A 22,941-nucleotide genomic window follows, 5' to 3' on the forward strand; every position below is an offset into this window, starting at 1 on the left:
TGAGGCACCACTATCACTATGAGACACCACTATCACTATAAGACACCACAATCACTATAAGGCACCACTATCACTATAAGACACCACTATCACTATAAGGCACCACTATCACTATAAGACACCACTATCACTATAAGGCACCACTATCACTATAAGGCACCACTATCACTATAAGGCACCACAATCACTATGAGACACCACTATCACTATAAGACACCACTATCACTATAAGACACCACTATCACTATAAGACACCACTATCACTATAAGACACCACTATCACTATAAGGCACCACTATGACTATAAGGCACCACTATGACTATAAGACACCACTATCACTATAAGGCACCACAATCACTATAAGACACCACAATCACTATAAGACACCACTATCACTATAAGGCACCACTATCACTATAAGACACCACAATCACTATGAGACACCACTATCACTATAAGGCACCACAATCACTATAAGACACCACTATCACTATAAGACACCACTATCACTATAAGACACCACTATCACTATAAGGCACCACTATCACTATAAGGCACCACTATCACTATAAAGACACCACAATCACTATAAGACACCACTATCACTATAAGACACCACAATCACTATAAGACACCACTATCACTATAAGACACCACTATCACTATAAGACACCACTATCACTATAAGGCACCACTATCACTATAAGACACCACTATCACTATAACACACCACTATCACTATAAGACACCACTATCACTATAAGACACCACTATCACTATAAGGCACCACTATCACTATAAGGCACCACTATCACTATGAGACATCACTATCACTATAAGGCACCACTATCACTATAAGACACCACTATCACTATAAGACACCACTATCACTATAAGGCACCACTATGACTATAAGACACCACAATCACTATAAGACACCACTATCACTATAAGGCACCACTATCACTATAAGACACCACTATCACTATAAGACACCACTATCACTATGAGACACCACAATCACTATAAGGCACCACTATCACTATAAGGCACCACTATCACTATAAGGCACCACTATCACTATAAGACACCACTATCACTATAAGGCACCACTATCACTATGAGACACCACTATCACTATAAGGCACCACTATCACTATGAGACACCACTATCACTATGAGACACCACTATCACTATAAGGCACCACTATCACTATAAGACACCACTATCACTATAAGACACCACAATCACTATAAGACACCACTATCACTATAAGGCACCACTATCACTATAAGACACCACTATCACTATAAAGACACCACAATCACTATAAGACACCACTATCACTATAAGACACCACTATCACTATAAGACACCACAATCACTATGAGACACCACAATCACTATGAGACACCACAATCACTATAAGGCACCACTATCACTATAAGGCACCACAATCACTATAAGACACCACAATCACTATAAGACACCACTATCACTATAAGGCACCACAATAACTATAAGACACCACTATCACTATAAGGCACCACTATCACTATAAGGCACCACAATAACTATAAGACACCACTATCACTATGAGACACCACTATCACTATAAGACACCACAATCACTATAAGGCACCACTATCACTATAAGGCACCACAATCACTATGAGGCACCACTATCACTATAAGACACCACTATCACTATAAGACACCACTATCACTATAAGACACCACTATCACTATGAGACACCACTATCACTATAAGACACCACTATGACTATAAGGCACCACTATCACTATAAGGCACCACTATCACTATAAGACACCACTATCACTATAAGGCACCACTATCACTATAAGGCACCACTATCACTATAAGGCACCACTATCACTATAAGACACCACTATCACTATAAGACACCACTATCACTATAAGACACCACTATCACTATAAGACACCACTATCACTATAAGGCACCACTATCACTATAAGACACCACTATCACTATAAGACACCACTATCACTATAAGGCACCACTATCACTATAAGGCACCACAATCACTATAAGACACCACAATCACTATGAGGCACCACTATCACTATGAGACACCACAATCACTATGAGACACCACAATCACTATGAGACACCACTATCACTATAAGGCACCACTATCACTATGAGACACCACTATCACTATGAGACACCACTATCACTATAAGACACCACTATCACTATAAGGCACCACTATCACTATGAGACACCACTATCACTATGAGACACCACTATCACTATGAGACACCACTATCACTATAAGGCACCACTATCACTATGAGACACCACTATCACTATAAGGCACCACTATCACTATAAGACACCACTATCACTATAAGACACCACTATCACTATAAGACACCACTATCACTATAAGACACCACAATCACTATGAGACACCACTATCACTATGAGACACCACTATCACTATGAGACACCACTATCACTATAAGGCACCACTATCACTATAAGACACCACTATCACTATGAGACACCACTATCACTATAAGACACCACTATCACTATGAGACACCACTATCACTATAAGACACCACTATCACTATAAGACACCACTATCACTATGAGACACCACTATCACTATAAGACACCACTATCACTATAAGACACCACTATCACTATGAGACACCACTATCACTATAAGGCACCACTATCACTATAAGGCACCACTATCACTATAAGACACCACTATCACTATAAGGCACCACTATCACTATGAGACACCACTATCACTATGAGACACCACTATCACTATAAGGCACCACTATCACTATGAGACACCACTATCACTATGAGACACCACTATCACTATGAGACACCACTATCACTATGAGACACCACTATCACTATGAGACACCACTATCACTTTGAGACACCACTATCACTATGAGACACCACTATCACTATGAGACACCACTATCACTATGAGACACCACTATCACTATAAGACACCACAATCACTATGAGACACCACTATCACTATGAGACACCACTATCACTATAAGACACCACTATCACTATAAGACACCACTATCACTATAAGGCACCACAATCACTATAAGACACCACTATCACTATGAGACACCACTATCACTATGAGACACCACTATCACTATAAGACACCACTATCACTATAAGGCACCACTATCACTATAAGGCACCACTATCACTATGAGACACCACTATCACTATGAGACACCACTATCACTATGAGACACCACTATCACTGAGACACCACTATCACTATGAGACACCACTATCACTATAAGGCACCACTATCACTATGAGGCACCACAATCACAATGATGAGGATGGTGTTTCCATGGTGATAAGGGACATGACGTCCTCACATATACACAACCATATGTACACACTGATGAGGATGGTGTTTCCATGGTGATAAGGGACGTGACGTCCTCACATATACACAACCATATGTAGACACTGATGAGGATGGTGTTTCCATGGTGATAAGGGACATGACGTCCTCACATATACACAACCATATGTACACACTGATGAGGATGGTGTTTCCATGGTGATAAGGGACGTGACGTCCTCACATATACACAACCATATGTACACACTGATGAGGATGGTGTTTCCATGGTGATAAGGGACATGACGTCCTCACATATACACAACCATATGTAGACACTGATGACGATGGTGTTTCCATGGTGATAAGGGACATGACGTCCTCACATATACACAACCATATGTAGACACTGATGAGGATGGTGTTTGTATGGTGATAAGGGACATGACGTCCTCACATATACACAACCATATGTACACACTGATGAGGATGGTCTCTCCATGGTGATAAGGGACATGACGTCCTCACATATACACAACCATATGTACACACTGATGAGGATGGTGTTTCCATGGTGATAAGGGACGTGACGTCCTCACATATACACAACCATATGTACACACTGATGAGGATGGTGTTTCCATGGTGATAAGGGACATGACGTCCTCACATATACACAACCATATGTAGACACTGATGAGGATGGTGTTTCCATGGTGACAAGGGATGTGACGTCCTAACATATACACAACCATATGTACACACTGATGAGGATGGTGTTTCCATGGTGATAAGGGACATGACGTCCTCACATATACACAACCATATGTAGACACTGATGAGGATGGTGTTTGTATGGTGATAAGGGACATGACGTCCTCACATATACACAACCATATGTACACACTGATGAGGATGGTGTTTCCATGGTGATAAGGGACATGACGTCCTGACATATACACAACCATATGTAGACACTGATGAGGATGGTGTTTGTATGGTGATAAGGGACATGACGTCCTCACATATACACAACCATATATACACACTGATGAGGATGGTGTTTGTATGGTGATAAGGGACATGACGTCCTCACATATACACAACCATATGTACACACTGATGACGATGGTGTTTCCATGGTGATAAGGGACATGACGTCCTGACATATACACAACCATATGTACACACTGATGAGGATGGTGTTTCCATGGTGATAAGGGACGTGACGTCCTCACATATACACAACCATATGTAGACACTGATGAGGATGGTGTTTGTATGGTGATAAGGGACATGACGTCCTCACATATACACAACCATATGTAGACACTGATGAGGATGGTGTTTCCATGGTGATAAGGGACATGACGTCCTCACATATACACAACCATATGTACACACTGATGAGGATGGTGTTTGTATGGTGATAAGGGACATGACGTCCTCACATATACACAACCATATGTAGACACTGATGAGGATGGTGTTTCCATTGTGATAAGGGACGTGACGTCCTCACATATACACAACCATATGTAGACACTGATGACGATGGTGTTTCCATGGTGATAAGGGACGTGACGTCCTCACATATACACAACCATATATACACACTGATGAGGATGGTGTTTCCATGGTGATAAGGGACATGACGTCCTCACATATACACAACCATATGTAGACACTGATGAGGATGGTGTTTGTATGGTGATAAGGGACATGACGTCCTCACATATACACAACCATATGTACACACTGATGAGGATGGTGTTTCCATGGTGATAAGGGACGTGACGTCCTAACATATACACAACCATATGTACACACTGATGAGGATGGTGTTTCCATGGTGATAAGGGACGTGACGTCCTAACATATACACAACCATATGTAGACACTGATGAGGATGGTGTTTGTATGGTGATAAGGGACATGACGTCCTCACATATACACAACCATATGTACACACTGATGAGGATGGTGTTTCCATGGTGACAAGGGATGTGACGTCCTAACATATACACAACCATATGTACACACTGATGAGGAGGGTGTTTCCATGGTGATAAGGGACATGTTTCAGGAGTGTAGCCTCACTTGGTACCCCTTAGAAGAGCGGGTATCAATGGATTATGGTCCGTGTGTTTCCCCCTCAGGAATGGCTCCAGGATTTGGCCTACGTGCTGCTGATGTTCCTGGTGGCGGCCTCTGCGCAGGTCTCACCCATGAATGAATTCTCCCCATATGCGGCACTTGGGCGAGTAGACAGCTTCACATCACAAAACTTCACGGTGGGATACATCAGCACTGCACCCACTGCCAGGGAGACCATGCGAAGGGTGGCAGAGAGCCAGGACCTGCCAGGTGAGTCACAACCCCGGGGGAGGGGGCTGACCGGCATAGAGTTACCCTTTAAGCTCTGGCCGCAGTGTCCTAGACAAGTAACAGTAGGGCAGCTGAGGATTCTGGGCCCTTCTTGTGTCCTTAGGGTGGACAGTTCAGGAATTTGAGGATGAGGAAGCCCTGCTGAGTGAGGTGAAGAACCACACAGCCATCGCTGTCATCTTCCATCATCCATTTCAATATCACATCCGATTCTCAGTCTACAACATCTCCAGCCCCAATGACTACACATCATACCAAGGTAACCAGGAAGGTCAGGACAACCAAGGACCCAGAAAGGTCTAAGTAGCATTTAGTGGTGTCACCTCACTGGGTATGGAGTGTGGACATCATGCCAGAGATAGGACAATGGCAGTGTACCTAATCCAGTGTATCCAAGCATGCTTTCTCACTCTAGGTGTCTGTTCCAATATATCAGAGAATTGCTATCCCACTTTTTACTGGTCCACGGGTTTCCTCTTCCTCCAGGCGAAGATTGACTCTGCTATAATCGAGGTACGTACAGGCTCCAGGTTGGTCCACCCAGTGTTGCCACATTTAGGCCTTAGCCATGTTGTCTTCCTCCTTCCTGGTGGTGGGATGATATACGTGGTTGGAGGCCACAGAATAAATACTTCTCTCTCATCAGCGCTGATCATGTCTCTACAGATGACCACCAGTCACATGGTTCAGGAGCAGCTGACATCCATCATGGTGGGAAGGATGGCCTCCACACAATACTCCCACAGTCTGGTCATTAGTGTTGGGATCTTTGTCTTCGGGATGTGCTTGTCATACGTGTCCATGATGTATCTTCTGTCCTTGTATGTCACCCGGGAACGCATGGAGATGGGCACCATCATGAAGACCATGAGGCTGAAGGAACGAGCCTTCTGGTAGGCTTAGGGAGGTGGGCTTACTTCTTCTATGGGGAAAGGCTGCAGTCTGCTGTATAGAGGGCAATTGTACATGGTCCCTCCTCAGGTACAAGGCAAGTCTGTTCTAGTGGTCACATGTATAGCTTTGCCAAAGGGTGAGGGTGATAAGCGGCTTCCATCCATAGTGCCTACACTCTTCCTGCCCAATACAAACAACCTTCTGCACCCTATAACTATTATCCCCAAATCCCACATTCTAAAATCTCCAGTGCCACCATCCCCACTCTCCATTCCCCAGCATACATCCCCTGTGCCACCGTCCCACAGCCTTCATCCCCTGTGCCACCGTCCCACAACCTTCATCTCCTGTGCCACCGTCCCACAACCTTCATCTCCTGTGCCACCGTCCCACAATCTTCATCTCCTGTGCCACCGTCCCACAACCTTCATCTCCAGTGCCAACGTCCCACAACCTTCATCTCCTGTGCCACCGTCCCAAAGCCTTCATCTCCAGTGCCACCGTCCCACAACCTTCATCTCCAGTGCCAACGTCCCACAACCTTCATCTCCTGTGCCACCGTCCCACAACCTTCATCTCCAGTGCCACCGTCCCACAACCTTCATCTCCAGTGCCACCGTCCCACAGCCTTCATCTCCAGTGCCACCGTCCCACAGCCTTCATCTCCAGTGCCACCGTCCCACAGCCTTCATCTCCAGTGCCACCGTCCCAAAGCCTTCATCTCCTGTGCCACCGTCCCACAACCTTCATCTCCTGTGCCACCGTCCCACAACCTTCATCTCCTGTGCCACCGTCCCACAACCTTCATCTCCTGTGCCACCGTCCCACAACCTTCATCTCCTGTGCCACCGTCCCACAACCTTCATCTCCTGTGCCACCGTCCCACAACCTTCATCTCCAGTGCCACTGTCCACCAAACCTACATCTCCTGTGCCACCGTCCCACAACCTTCATCTCCAGTGCCACCATCCCACAGCCTTCATCTCCAGTGCCACCATCCCACAGCCTTGATCTCCTGTGCCACCACCCTACAGCCTTGATCTCCTGTGCCACCATCCCACAACCTTCATCTCCTGTGCCACCATCATACAGCCTTCATCTCCAGTGCCACCATTCCACAACCTTCATCTCCTGTACCACCATCCTACAGCCTTCATCTCCAGTGCCACGTCCCACAACCTTCATCTCCAGTGCCACCGTCCCACAACCTTCATCTCCAGTGCCACCGTCCTACAGCCTTCATCTCCTGTGCCACCGTCCCACAACCTTCATCTCCAGTGCCACCGTCCTTCAGCCTTCATCTCCTGTGCCACCATCCTACAGCCTTCATCTCCAGTACCACCGTCCCACAACCTTCATCTCCAGTGCCACCGTCCCACAACCTTCATCTCCAGTGCCACCGTCCCACAACCTTCATCTCCAGTGCCACCGTCCCACAACCTTCATCTCCAGTGCCACCGTCCCACAACCTTCATCTCCAGTGCCACCGTCCCACAACCTTCATCTCCAGTGCCACCGTCCCACAACCTTCATCTCCTGTGCCGCCGTCCCACAACCTTCATCTCCAGTGCCACCGTCCCACAACCTTCATCTCCTGTGCCACCGTCCCACAACCTTCATCTGTGCCACCGTCCCACAACCTTCATCTCCTGTGCCGCCGTCCCACAACCTTCATCTCCAGTGCCGCCGTCCCACAACCTTCATCTCCTGTGCCGCCATCCCACAACCTTCATCTCCAGTGCCACCGTCCCACAACCTTCATCTCCAGTGCCACCGTCCCACAACCTTCATCTTCAGTGCCACCGTTCCAAAACCTTCATCTCCAGTGCCACCATCCCACAACCTTCATCTCCAGTGCCACCGTCCCACAACCTTCATCTCCAGTGCCACTGTCCTACAGCCTTCATCTCCAGTGCCACCATCCCACAGCCTTCATCTCCAGTGCCACCGTCTCACAATCATCTTGAGTGCCACCGTCCTACATCCTTCATCTTCAGTGCCACCATCCCACAACCTTCATCTCCAGTGCCACCGTTTCACAACTTTTGTCTCCAATGTCACCACCCTAGAATCTCTTTATGCCTTGCCACCTCTTTATACTGTACCTCCCCATTATAACCACCCTACAACCTTCTGCCCTGATACCACCACCTTATGACATTCACTTCCAGTTCCAACATCCTATAACCTTCCCCTTCAGCGCCTTCACCCTACAACCTGCATCCCTTGAGTCACCATCTTACAACTTTCACCTCCTGTGTCATAATCTGCAGGGTCACCATCCTACAATGTTCATCTGCAGTCCTACATCCTATATCACTAGTGCCACTACCCTATAAGTATCACCCCCAGCTCCCACACCCTACTGCCTTCAGTACCACCACTTAATGACTGTCTGCCCCAATGCCTCCACCAAATAACCATCCCACCGGTTTTACCACCCTACAACCTGCATCTACAGAGCCACCAGCCTACAAACTGTATCATCTTTTGGGGAGCCATGATTTTGGGGTGCAGTCTGTCACTGTGTTCTTCTGTATTTACTTCATGTCACAGGTTGTCCTGGGGATTTCTCTATCTCATCTATGTTATCATCATTGCCAATCTGATGACCCTGGTTACAGGATTCTTTGTGTTCACCAGAAGCTCTTATGGGGTCATCCTCCTGCTCTTCATCCTGTATGGTATAGCATCGGTAGGTACACTGGGTCATGCTCTCACTACTGTATGTAGACCATCGGTAGGTACATGGGGTCATGCTCTAACCCATGTATAGTATACCTCTGGTAGGTACACGGGATCATGCTCTCACTCTTGTAAGGTATACCGTTGGTAGGTACACGGGGTCATGCTCTCACTCCTGTAAGGTATACCGTTGGTAGGTACACGGGGTCATGCTCTCACTCCTGTAAGGTATACCGTTGGTAGGTACACGGGGTCATGCTCTCACTCCTGTAAGGTATACCGTTGGTAGGTACACGGGGTCATGCTCTCACTCCTGTAAGGTATACAATCGGTAGGTACATGGGGTCATGCTCTCCCTCTTGTACAGTAGGTTCTTGGGGTCATGCTCTCACTCCTGTAAGGTATACCATCGGTAGGTAAACGGGGTCATGCTCTCACTCCTGTAAGGTATACCATCGATAGATACACGGGGTCATGCTCTCACTCCTTTATGGTCTACCATCGATAGGTACACGGGGTCATGCTCTCACTCCTTTATGGTATACCATCGGTAGGTAAACGGGGTCATGCTCTCACTCCTGTACTGTATACCATTGTTAGGTACTTGGGGTCATGCTCTCTCTCCTGTAAGGTATACCATCGATAGGTACACGGGGTCATGCTCTCACTCCTTTATGGTATACCATCGGTCCGTGCTGCTCACACGTACATTTGCTTTTTCCATGCCTCAGATCTGCGTCACATTCATGCTGAGCGCCCTCTTCAGGAATCCCCGGGTCACAGCCATTGCAGGATTCTTTATAACGCTCCTCACATCGGCCTCAGGCCTCCTGCTGCTCATGAAGAACCTTCCTAAAGCCGTTGAAGTCTTACTGTGCATCTTCCCCCCATTTGCCTTCTCAGTTGGACTAGTGGAGGTGAGACTGGTGCAGTGATTCTCCGGGAAGAGGAAGGGGTTAGGTGCCAGGACCAGAGAATGCTGGGAGACCCAACAAACCCAGGGGTTACTCCTCGGCACCCAATAGTGGTAATAGGAGGCGCTGCTCCAATGCTCGGATGAGGGTTGTGTCAATCTCCGGGGCACATCTGAATGTAGTGTCTGGCTGATGGTATAGTGGACACACCTGAATGTAGTGTCTGGCTGATGGTATAGTGGACACACCTGAATATAGTGTCTGGCTGATGGTATAGTGGACACACCTGAATATAGTGTCTGGCTGATGGTATAGTGGACACACCTGAATGTAGTGTCTGGCTGATGGTATAGTGGACACACCTGAATGTAGTGTCTGGCTGATGGTATAGTGGACACACCTGAATGTAGTGTCTGGCTGATGGTATAGTGAACACACCTGAATGTAGTGTCTGGCTGATGGTATAGTGGGCACACCTGAATGTAGTGTCTGGCTGATGGTATAGTGGACACACCTGAATGTAGTGTCTGGCTGATGGTATAGTGGACACACCTGAATGTAGTGTCTGGCTGATGATATAGTGGGCACACCTGAATGTAGTGTCTGGCTGATGATATAGTGGACACACCTGAATGTAGTGTCTGGCTGATGGTATAGTGGACACACCTGAATATAGTGTCCGGCTGATGGTATAGTGGACACACCTGAATATAGTGTCTGGCTGATGGTATAGTGGACACACCTGAATGTAGTGTCTGGCTGATGGTATAGTGGACACACCTGAATGTAGTGTCTGGCTGATGATATAGTGGACACACCTGAATATAGTGTCTGGCTGATGGTATAGTGGACACACCTGAATATAGTGTCTGGCTGATGGTATAGTGGACACACCTGAATGTAGTGTCCGGCTGATGGTATAGTGGACACACCTGAATGTAGTGTCTGGCTGATGATATAGTGGACACACCTGAATGTAGTGTCTGGCTGATGGTATAGTGGACACACCTGAATGTAGTGTCTGGCTGATGATATAGTGGACACACCTGAATGTAGTGTCTGGCTGATGGTATAGTGGACACACCTGAATGTAGTGTCTGGCTGATGGTATAGTGAACACACCTGAATGTAGTGTCTGGCTGATGGTATAGTGGACACACCTGAATGTAGTGTCTGGCTGATGGTATAGTGGGCACACCTGAATGTAGTGTCCGGCTGATGGTATAGTGGACACACCTGAATGTAGTGTCCGGCTGATGGTATAGTGGACACACCTGAATGTAGTGTCTGGCTGATGGTATAGTGGACACACCTGAATATAGTGTCTGGCTGATGGTATAGTGGGCACACCTGAATATAGTGTCTGGCTGATGGTATAGTGGACACACCTGAATGTAGTGTCCGGCTGATGGTATAGTGGGCACACCTGAATGTAGTGTCTGGCTGATGGTATAGTGGACACACCTGAATGTAGTGTCTGGCTGATGGTATAGTGGACACACCTGAATGTAGTGTCTGGCTGATGGTATAGTGGGCACACCTGAATGTAGTGTCTGGCTGATGGTATAGTGGACACACCTGAATGTAGTGTCCGGCTGATGGTATAGTGGACACACCTGAATGTAGTGTCTGGCTGATGGTATAGTGGACACACCTGAATATAGTGGTTGGCTGATGGTATAGTGGACACACCTGAATGTAGTGTCTGGCTGATGGTATAGTGGGCACACCTGAATGTAGTGTCTGGCTGATGGTATAGTGGACACACCTGAATGTAGTGTCCGGCTGATGGTATAGTGGACACACCTGAATGTAGTGTCCGGCTGATGGTATAGTGGACACACCTGAATGTAGTGTCCGGCTGATGATATAGTGGACACACCTGAATATAGTGTCCGGCTGATGGTATAGTGGACACACCTGAATGTAGTGTCTGGCTGATGGTATAGTGGACACACCTGAATATAGTGTCTGGCTGATGGTATAGTGGACACACCTGAATGTAGTGTCTGGCTGATGGTATAGTGGACACACCTGAATGTAGTGTCTGGCTGATGGTATAGTGGACACACCTGAATATAGTGTCTGGCTGATGGTATAGTGGACACACCTGAATGTAGTGTCTGGCTGATGGTATAGTGGACACACCTGAATATAGTGTCTGGCTGATGGTATAGTGGACACACCTGAATGTAGTGTCCGGCTGATGGTATAGTGGGCACACCTGAATGTAGTGTCCGGCTGATGGTATAGTGGACACACCTGAATGTAGTGTCCGGCTGATGATATAGTGGGCACACCTGAATGTAGTGTCTGGCTGATGGTATAGTGGGCACACCTGAATATAGTGTCTGGCTGATGGTATAGTGGACACACCTGAATGTAGTGTACGGCTGATGGTATAGTGGACACACCTGAATGTAGTGTCCGGCTGATGGTATAGTGGACACACCTGAATGTAGTGTCCGGCTGATGGTATAGTGGACACACCTGAATGTAGTGTCTGGCTGATGGTATAGTGGACACACCTGAATGTAGTGTCTGGCTGATGGTATAGTGGGCACACCTGAATGTAGTGTCCGGCTGATGGTATAGTGGACACACCTGAATATAGTGGTTGGCTGATGGTATAGTGGGCACACCTGAATGTAGTGTCTGGCTGATGGTATAGTGGACACACCTGAATGTAGTGTCTGGCTGATGGTATAGTGGACACACCTGAATGTAGTGTCTGGCTGATGATATAGTGGACACACCTGAATGTAGTGTCCGGCTGATGGTATAGTGGACACACCTGAATGTAGTGTCTGGCTGATGGTATAGTGGACACACCTGAATATAGTGTCTGGCTGATGGTATAGTGGACACACCTGAATGTAGTGTCTGGCTGATGGTATAGTGGACACACCTGAATGTAGTGTCTGGCTGATGGTATAGTGGACACACCTGAATGTAGTGTCTGGCTGATGATATAGTGGACACACCTGAATGTAGTGTCCGGCTGATGGTATAGTGGACACACCTGAATGTAGTGTCCGGCTGATGGTATAGTGGACACACCTGAATGTAGTGTCCGGCTGATGGTATAGTGGACACACCTGAATGTAGTGTCTGGCTGATGGTATAGTGGACACACCTGAATGTAGTGTCTGGCTGATGATATAGTGGACACACCTGAATGTAGTGTCTGGCTGATGGTATAGTGGACACACCTGAATATAGTGTCCGGCTGATGGTATAGTGGACACACCTGAATGTAGTGTCTGGCTGATGGTATAGTGGACACACCTGAATATAGTGTCTGGCTGATGGTATAGTGGACACACCTGAATGTAGTGTCTGGCTGATGGTATAGTGGACACACCTGAATGTAGTGTCTGGCTGATGGTATAGTGGGCACACCTGAATGTAGTGTCCGGCTGATGGTATAGTGGACACACCTGAATGTAGTGTCCGGCTGATGGTATAGTGGACACACCTGAATGTAGTGTCCGGCTGATGGTATAGTGGACACACCTGAATGTAGTGTCTGGCTGATGGTATAGTGGACACACCTGAATGTAGTGTCTGGCTGATGGTATAGTGGACACACCTGAATGTAGTGTCTGGCTGATGGTATAGTGGGCACACCTGAATATAGTGTCTGGCTGATGGTATAGTGGACACACCTGAATATAGTGTCTGGCTGATGGTATAGTGGACACACCTGAATGTAGTGTCTGGCTGATGGTATAGTGGACACACCTGAATGTAGTGTCTGGCTGATGGTATAGTGGACACACCTGAATGTAGTGTCTGGCTGATGATATAGTGGGCACACCTGAATGTAGTGTCTGGCTGATGATATAGTGGACACACCTGAATGTAGTGTCTGGCTGATGGTATAGTGGACACACCTGAATGTAGTGTCTGGCTGATGGTATAGTGGGCACACCTGAATGTAGTGTCTGGCTGATGGTATAGTGGGCACACCTGAATATAGTGTCTGGCTGATGGTATAGTGGGCACACCTGAATATAGTGTCTGGCTGATGGTATAGTGGACACACCTGAATGTAGTGTCCGGCTGATGGTATAGTGGACACACCTGAATGTAGTGTCTGGCTGATGATATAGTGGACACACCTGAATGTAGTGTCCGGCTGATGGTATAGTGGACACACTTGAATGTAGTGTCTGGCTGATGGTATAGTGGGCACACCTGAATGTAGTGTCTGGCTGATGGTATAGTGGACACACCTGAATGTAGTGTCTGGCTGATGGTATAGTGGACACACCTGAATGTAGTGTCTGGCTGATGGTATAGTGGACACACCTGAATATAGTGTCCGGCTGATGGTATAGTGGACACACCTGAATATAGTGTCTGGCTGATGGTATAGTGGACACACCTGAATGTAGTGTCTGGCTGATGGTATAGTGGACACACCTGAATGTAGTGTCTGGCTGATGATATAGTGGACACACCTGAATATAGTGTCTGGCTGATGGTATAGTGGACACACCTGAATATAGTGTCTGGCTGATGGTATAGTGGACACACCTGAATGTAGTGTCCGGCTGATGGTATAGTGGACACACCTGAATGTAGTGTCTGGCTGATGATATAGTGGACACACCTGAATGTAGTGTCTGGCTGATGGTATAGTGGACACACCTGAATGTAGTGTCTGGCTGATGATATAGTGGACACACCTGAATGTAGTGTCTGGCTGATGGTATAGTGGACACACCTGAATGTAGTGTCTGGCTGATGGTATAGTGAACACACCTGAATGTAGTGTCTGGCTGATGGTATAGTGGACACACCTGAATGTAGTGTCTGGCTGATGGTATAGTGGGCACACCTGAATGTAGTGTCCGGCTGATGGTATAGTGGACACACCTGAATGTAGTGTCCGGCTGATGGTATAGTGGACACACCTGAATGTAGTGTCTGGCTGATGGTATAGTGGACACACCTGAATATAGTGTCTGGCTGATGGTATAGTGGGCACACCTGAATATAGTGTCTGGCTGATGGTATAGTGGACACACCTGAATGTAGTGTCCGGCTGATGGTATAGTGGGCACACCTGAATGTAGTGTCTGGCTGATGGTATAGTGGACACACCTGAATGTAGTGTCTGGCTGATGGTATAGTGGACACACCTGAATGTAGTGTCTGGCTGATGGTATAGTGGGCACACCTGAATGTAGTGTCTGGCTGATGGTATAGTGGACACACCTGAATGTAGTGTCCGGCTGATGGTATAGTGGACACACCTGAATGTAGTGTCTGGCTGATGGTATAGTGGACACACCTGAATGTAGTGTCCGGCTGATGGTATAGTGGACACACCTGAATGTAGTGTCCGGCTGATGGTATAGTGGACACACCTGAATGTAGTGTCTGGCTGATGGTATAGTGGGCACACCTGAATGTAGTGTCTGGCTGATGGTATAGTGGACACACCTGAATGTAGTGTCCGGCTGATGGTATAGTGGACACACCTGAATGTAGTGTCCGGCTGATGGTATAGTGGACACACCTGAATGTAGTGTCCGGCTGATGATATAGTGGACACACCTGAATATAGTGTCCGGCTGATGGTATAGTGGACACACCTGAATGTAGTGTCTGGCTGATGGTATAGTGGACACACCTGAATATAGTGTCTGGCTGATGGTATAGTGGACACACCTGAATGTAGTGTCTGGCTGATGGTATAGTGGACACACCTGAATGTAGTGTCTGGCTGATGGTATAGTGGACACACCTGAATATAGTGTCTGGCTGATGGTATAGTGGACACACCTGAATGTAGTGTCTGGCTGATGGTATAGTGGACACACCTGAATATAGTGTCTGGCTGATGGTATAGTGGACACACCTGAATGTAGTGTCCGGCTGATGGTATAGTGGGCACACCTGAATGTAGTGTCCGGCTGATGGTATAGTGGACACACCTGAATGTAGTGTCCGGCTGATGATATAGTGGGCACACCTGAATGTAGTGTCTGGCTGATGGTATAGTGGGCACACCTGAATATAGTGTCTGGCTGATGGTATAGTGGACACACCTGAATGTAGTGTACGGCTGATGGTATAGTGGACACACCTGAATGTAGTGTCCGGCTGATGGTATAGTGGACACACCTGAATGTAGTGTCCGGCTGATGGTATAGTGGACACACCTGAATGTAGTGTCTGGCTGATGGTATAGTGGACACACCTGAATGTAGTGTCTGGCTGATGGTATAGTGGGCACACCTGAATGTAGTGTCCGGCTGATGGTATAGTGGACACACCTGAATATAGTGGTTGGCTGATGGTATAGTGGGCACACCTGAATGTAGTGTCTGGCTGATGGTATAGTGGACACACCTGAATGTAGTGTCTGGCTGATGGTATAGTGGACACACCTGAATGTAGTGTCTGGCTGATGATATAGTGGACACACCTGAATGTAGTGTCCGGCTGATGGTATAGTGGACACACCTGAATGTAGTGTCTGGCTGATGGTATAGTGGACACACCTGAATATAGTGTCTGGCTGATGGTATAGTGGACACACCTGAATGTAGTGTCTGGCTGATGGTATAGTGGACACACCTGAATGTAGTGTCTGGCTGATGGTATAGTGGACACACCTGAATGTAGTGTCTGGCTGATGATATAGTGGACACACCTGAATGTAGTGTCCGGCTGATGGTATAGTGGACACACCTGAATGTAGTGTCCGGCTGATGGTATAGTGGACACACCTGAATGTAGTGTCCGGCTGATGGTATAGTGGACACACCTGAATGTAGTGTCTGGCTGATGGTATAGTGGACACACCTGAATGTAGTGTCTGGCTGATGATATAGTGGACACACCTGAATGTAGTGTCTGGCTGATGGTATAGTGGACACACCTGAATATAGTGTCCGGCTGATGGTATAGTGGACACACCTGAATGTAGTGTCTGGCTGATGGTATAGTGGACACACCTGAATATAGTGTCTGGCTGATGGTATAGTGGACACACCTGAATGTAGTGTCTGGCTGATGGTATAGTGGACACACCTGAATGTAGTGTCTGGCTGATGGTATAGTGGGCACACCTGAATGTAGTGTCCGGCTGATGGTATAGTGGACACACCTGAATGTAGTGTCCGGCTGATGGTATAGTGGACACACCTGAATGTAGTGTCCGGCTGATGGTATAGTGGACACACCTGAATGTAGTGTCTGGCTGATGGTATAGTGGACACACCTGAATGTAGTGTCTGGCTGATGGTATAGTGGACACACCTGAATGTAGTGTCTGGCTGATGGTATAGTGGGCACACCTGAATATAGTGTCTGGCTGATGGTATAGTGGACACACCTGAATATAGTGTCTGGCTGATGGTATAGTGGACACACCTGAATGTAGTGTCTGGCTGATGGTATAGTGGACACACCTGAATGTAGTGTCTGGCTGATGGTATAGTGGACACACCTGAATGTAGTGTCTGGCTGATGATATAGTGGGCACACCTGAATGTAGTGTCTGGCTGATGATATAGTGGACACACCTGAATGTAGTGTCTGGCTGATGGTATAGTGGACACACCTGAATGTAGTGTCTGGCTGATGGTATAGTGGGCACACCTGAATGTAGTGTCTGGCTGATGGTATAGTGGGCACACCTGAATATAGTGTCTGGCTGATGGTATAGTGGGCACACCTGAATATAGTGTCTGGCTGATGGTATAGTGGACACACCTGAATGTAGTGTCCGGCTGATGGTATAGTGGACACACCTGAATGTAGTGTCTGGCTGATGATATAGTGGACACACCTGAATGTAGTGTCCGGCTGATGGTATAGTGGACACACTTGAATGTAGTGTCTGGCTGATGGTATAGTGGGCACACCTGAATGTAGTGTCCGGCTGATGGTATAGTGGGCACACCTGAATGTAGTGTCCGGCTGATGGTATAGTGGACACACCTGAATATAGTGTCCGGCTGATGGTATAGTGGGCACACCTGAATGTAGTGTCCGGCTGATGGTATAGTGGACACACCTGAATGTAGTGTCTGGCTGATGATATAGTGGGCACACCTGAATGTAGTGTCTGGCTGATGGTATAGTGGGCACACCTGAATGTAGTGTCTGGCTGATGGTATAGTGGGCACACCTGAATGTAGTGTCTGGCTGATGATATAGTGGACACACCTGAATGTAGTGTCTGGCTGATGATATAGTGGGCACACCTGAATGTAGTGTCTGGCTGATGGTATAGTGGGCACACCTGAATGTAGTGTCCGGCTGATGGTATAGTGGGCACACCTGAATGTAGTGTCCGGCTGATGGTATAGTGGACACACCTGAATGTAGTGTCTGGCTGATGGTATAGTGGACACACCTGAATATAGTGTCTGGCTGATGATATAGTGGACACACCTGAATGTAGTGTCTGGCTGATGGTATAGTGGACACACCTGAATGTAGTGTCCGGCTGATGGTATAGTGGGCACACCTGAATGTAGTGTCCGGCTGATGGTATAGTGGGCACACCTGAATGTAGTGTCCGGCTGATGGTATAGTGGACACACCTGAATGTAGTGTCTGGCTGATGATATAGTGGACACACCTGAATATAGTGTCCGGCTGATGGTATAGTGGGCACACCTGAATGTAGTGTCTGGCTGATGGTATAGTGGGCACACCTGAATGTAGTGTCCGGCTGATGGTATAGTGGGCACACCTGAATGTAGTGTCCGGCTGATGGTATAGTGGACACACCTGAATATAGTGTCTGGCTGATGGTATAGTGGACACACCTGAATATAGTGTCCGGCTGATGGTATAGTGGACACACCTGAATGTAGTGTCCGGCTGATGGTATAGTGGACACACCTGAATATAGTGTCTGGCTGATGGTATAGTGGACACACCTGAATGTAGTGTCTGGCTGATGGTATAGTGGACACACCTGAATGTAGTGTCTGGCTGATGGTATAGTGGACACACCTGAATGTAGTGTCCGGCTGATGGTATAGTGGACACACCTGAATATAGTGTCCGGCTGATGATATAGTGGACACACCTGAATATAGTGTCCGGCTGATGGTATAGTGGACACACCTGAATATAGTGTCTGGCTGATGGTATAGTGGACACACCTGAATATAGTGTCTGGCTGATGGTATAGTGGACACACCTGAATGTAGTGTCTGGCTGATGGTATAGTGGACACACCTGAATATAGTGTCTGGCTGATGGTATAGTGGACACACCTGAATATAGTGTCTGGCTGATGGTATAGTGGACACACCTGAATGTAGTGTCTGGCTGATGGTATAGTGGGCACACCTGAATGTAGTGTCTGGCTGATGATATAGTGGGCACACCTGAATATAGTGTCTGGCTGATGATATAGTGGACACACCTGAATGTAGTGTCTGGCTGATGGTATAGTGGACACACCTGAATGTAGTGTCTGGCTGATGGTATAGTGGGCACACCTGAATGTAGTGTCTGGCTGATGATATAGTGGGCACACCTGAATATAGTGTCTGGCTGATGGTATAGTGGGCACACCTGAATGTAGTGTCTGGCTGATGATATAGTGGGCACACCTGAATGTAGTGTCTGGCTGATGGTATAGTGGACACACCTGAATGTAGTGTCTGGCTGATGGTATAGTGGGCACACCTGAATGTAGTGTCTGGCTGATGATATAGTGGGCACACCTGAATGTAGTGTCTGGCTGATGGTATAGTGGGCACACCTGAATGTAGTGTCTGGCTGATGATATAGTGGGCACACCTGAATGTAGTGTCTGGCTGATGGTATAGTGGACACACCTGAATGTAGTGTCTGGCTGATGGTATAGTGGACACACCTGAATGTAGTGTCTGGCTGATGGTATAGTGGACACACCTGAATGTAGTGTCTGGCTGATGGTATAGTGGACACACCTGAATGTAGTGTCCGGCTGATGGTATAGTGGACACACCTGAATGTAGTGTCTGGCTGATGGTATAGTGGACACACCTGAATGTAGTGTCCGGCTGATGGTATAGTGGGCACACCTGAATGTAGTGTCCGGCTGATGGTATAGTGGACACACCTGAATGTAGTGTCCGGCTGATGATATAGTGGACACACCTGAATGTAGTGTCTGGCTGATGGTATAGTGGACACACCTGAATGTAGTGTCTGGCTGATGGTATAGTGGACACACCTGAATGTAGTGTCTGGCTGATGGTATAGTGGGCACACCTGAATGTAGTGTCTGGCTGATGGTATAGTGGACACACCTGAATGTAGTGTCTGGCTGATGGTATAGTGGACACACCTGAATGTAGTGTCTGGCTGATGGTATAGTGGACACACCTGAATGTAGTGTCCGGCTGATGGTATAGTGGACACACCTGAATGTAGTGTCTGGCTGATGGTATAGTGGACACACCTGAATGTAGTGTCTGGCTGATGGTATAGTGGGCACACCTGAATGTAGTGTCTGGCTGATGGTATAGTGGACACACCTGAATGTAGTGTCTGGCTGATGGTATAGTGGACACACCTGAATGTAGTGTCTGGCTGATGGTATAGTGGACACACCTGAATGTAGTGTCTGGCTGATGGTATAGTGGACACACCTGAATGTAGTGTCTGGCTGATGGTATAGTGGACACACCTGAATGTAGTGTCTGGCTGATGGTATAGTGGGCACACCTGAATGTAGTGTCTGGCTGATGGTATAGTGGGCACACCTGAATGTAGTGTCCGGCTGATGGTATAGTGGGCACACCTGAATGTAGTGTCTGGCTGATGGTATAGTGGGCACACCTGAATGTAGTGTCTGGCTGATGGTATAGTGGACACACCTGAATGTAGTGTCTGGCTGATGGTATAGTGGGCACACCTGAATGTAGTGTCTGGCTGATGGTATAGTGGGCACACCTGAATGTAGTGTCTGGCTGATGGTATAGTGGACACACCTGAATGTAGTGTCTGGCTGATGGTATAGTGGACACACCTGAATGTAGTGTCCGGCTGATGGTATAGTGGACACACCTGAATGTAGTGTCTGGCTGATGGTATAGTGGACACACCTGAATGTAGTGTCTGGCTGATGGTATAGTGGACACACCTGAATGTAGTGTCTGGCTGATGGTATAGTGGACACACCTGAATGTAGTGTCTGGCTGATGATATAGTGGGCACACCTGAATGTAGTGTCTGGCTGATGGTATAGTGGACACACCTGAATGTAGTGTCTGGCTGATGATATAGTGGGCACACCTGAATGTAGTGTCTGGCTGATGGTATAGTGGACACACCTGAATGTAGTGTCCGGCTGATGGTATAGTGGGCACACCTGAATGTAGTGTCTGGCTGATGGTATAGTGGACACACCTGAATGTAGTGTCTGGCTGATGGTATAGTGGACACACCTGAATGTAGTGTCCGGCTGATGGTATAGTGGGCACACCTGAATGTAGTGTCCGGCTGATGGTATAGTGGACACACCTGAATGTAGTGTCTGGCTGATGGTATAGTGGACACACCTGAATATAGTGTCTGGCTGATGGTATAGTGGACACACCTGAATGTAGTGTCCGGCTGATGGTATAGTGGACACACCTGAATATAGTGTCCGGCTGATGGTATAGTGGACACACCTGAATGTAGTGTCCGGCTGATGGTATAGTGGGCACACCTGAATGTAGTGTCTGGCTGATGATATAGTGGACACACCTGAATGTAGTGTCTGGCTGATGGTATAGTGGACACACCTGAATGTAGTGTCTGGCTGATGGTATAGTGGACACACCTGAATGTAGTGTCTGGCTGATGGTATAGTGGACACACCTGAATATAGTGTCTGGCTGATGGTATAGTGGACACACCTGAATGTAGTGTCCGGCTGATGATATAGTGGACACACCTGAATGTAGTGTCCGGCTGATGGTATAGTGGGCACACCTGAATGTAGTGTCTGGCTGATGATATAGTGGACACACCTGAATGTAGTGTCCGGCTGATGATATAGTGGACACACCTGAATGTAGTGTCCGGCTGATGGTATAGTGGGCACACCTGAATGTAGTGTCTGGCTGATGATATAGTGGACACACCTGAATATAGTGTCCGGCTGATGATATAGTGGACACACCTGAATGTAGTGTCCGGCTGATGGTATAGTGGACACACCTGAATGTAGTGTCTGGCTGATGGTATAGTGGACACACCTGAATATAGTGTCTGGCTGATGGTATAGTGGACACACCTGAATGTAGTGTCTGGCTGATGATATAGTGGGCACACCTGAATGTAGTGTCTGGCTGATGGTATAGTGGACACACCTGAATGTAGTGTCTGGCTGATGGTATAGTGGACACACCTGAATGTAGTGTCTGGCTGATGGTATAGTGGACACACCTGAATATAGTGTCTGGCTGATGATATAGTGGACACACCTGAATGTAGTGTCCGGCTGATGGTATAGTGGACACACCTGAATGTAGTGTCTGGCTGATGGTATAGTGGACACACCTGAATGTAGTGTCCGGCTGATGGTATAGTGGACACACCTGAATATAGTGTCTGGCTGATGGTATAGTGGACACACCTGAATGTAGTGTCTGGCTGATGGTATAGTGGACACACCTGAATGTAGTGTCTGGCTGATGGTA

At 47.3% G+C, this 22,941-nt stretch overlaps 1 protein-coding gene across 1 annotated transcript in view; it reads left to right on the forward strand.

Annotated features, from left to right (window-relative positions):
• LOC130304037 (ABC-type organic anion transporter ABCA8-like) overlaps nucleotides 1–22,941 on the forward strand; it is an 87,532-nt gene that overhangs the window by 63,811 nt on the left and 780 nt on the right. Inside the window, exons 3-8 of the mRNA XM_056551885.1 lie at nucleotides 5,558–5,765; nucleotides 5,890–6,045; nucleotides 6,202–6,299; nucleotides 6,453–6,679; nucleotides 9,237–9,375; nucleotides 10,097–10,282. Of these exons, the coding sequence (XP_056407860.1) occupies nucleotides 5,558–5,765; nucleotides 5,890–6,045; nucleotides 6,202–6,299; nucleotides 6,453–6,679; nucleotides 9,237–9,375; nucleotides 10,097–10,282 (1,014 nt within the window). The remainder of the gene's footprint in view (nucleotides 1–5,557; nucleotides 5,766–5,889; nucleotides 6,046–6,201; nucleotides 6,300–6,452; nucleotides 6,680–9,236; nucleotides 9,376–10,096; nucleotides 10,283–22,941) is intronic.

The sequence above is a fragment of the Hyla sarda genome, unplaced genomic scaffold (assembly GCF_029499605.1).
Source record: "Hyla sarda isolate aHylSar1 unplaced genomic scaffold, aHylSar1.hap1 scaffold_1256, whole genome shotgun sequence".
Lineage (NCBI taxonomy): Eukaryota > Metazoa > Chordata > Amphibia > Anura > Hylidae > Hyla > Hyla sarda.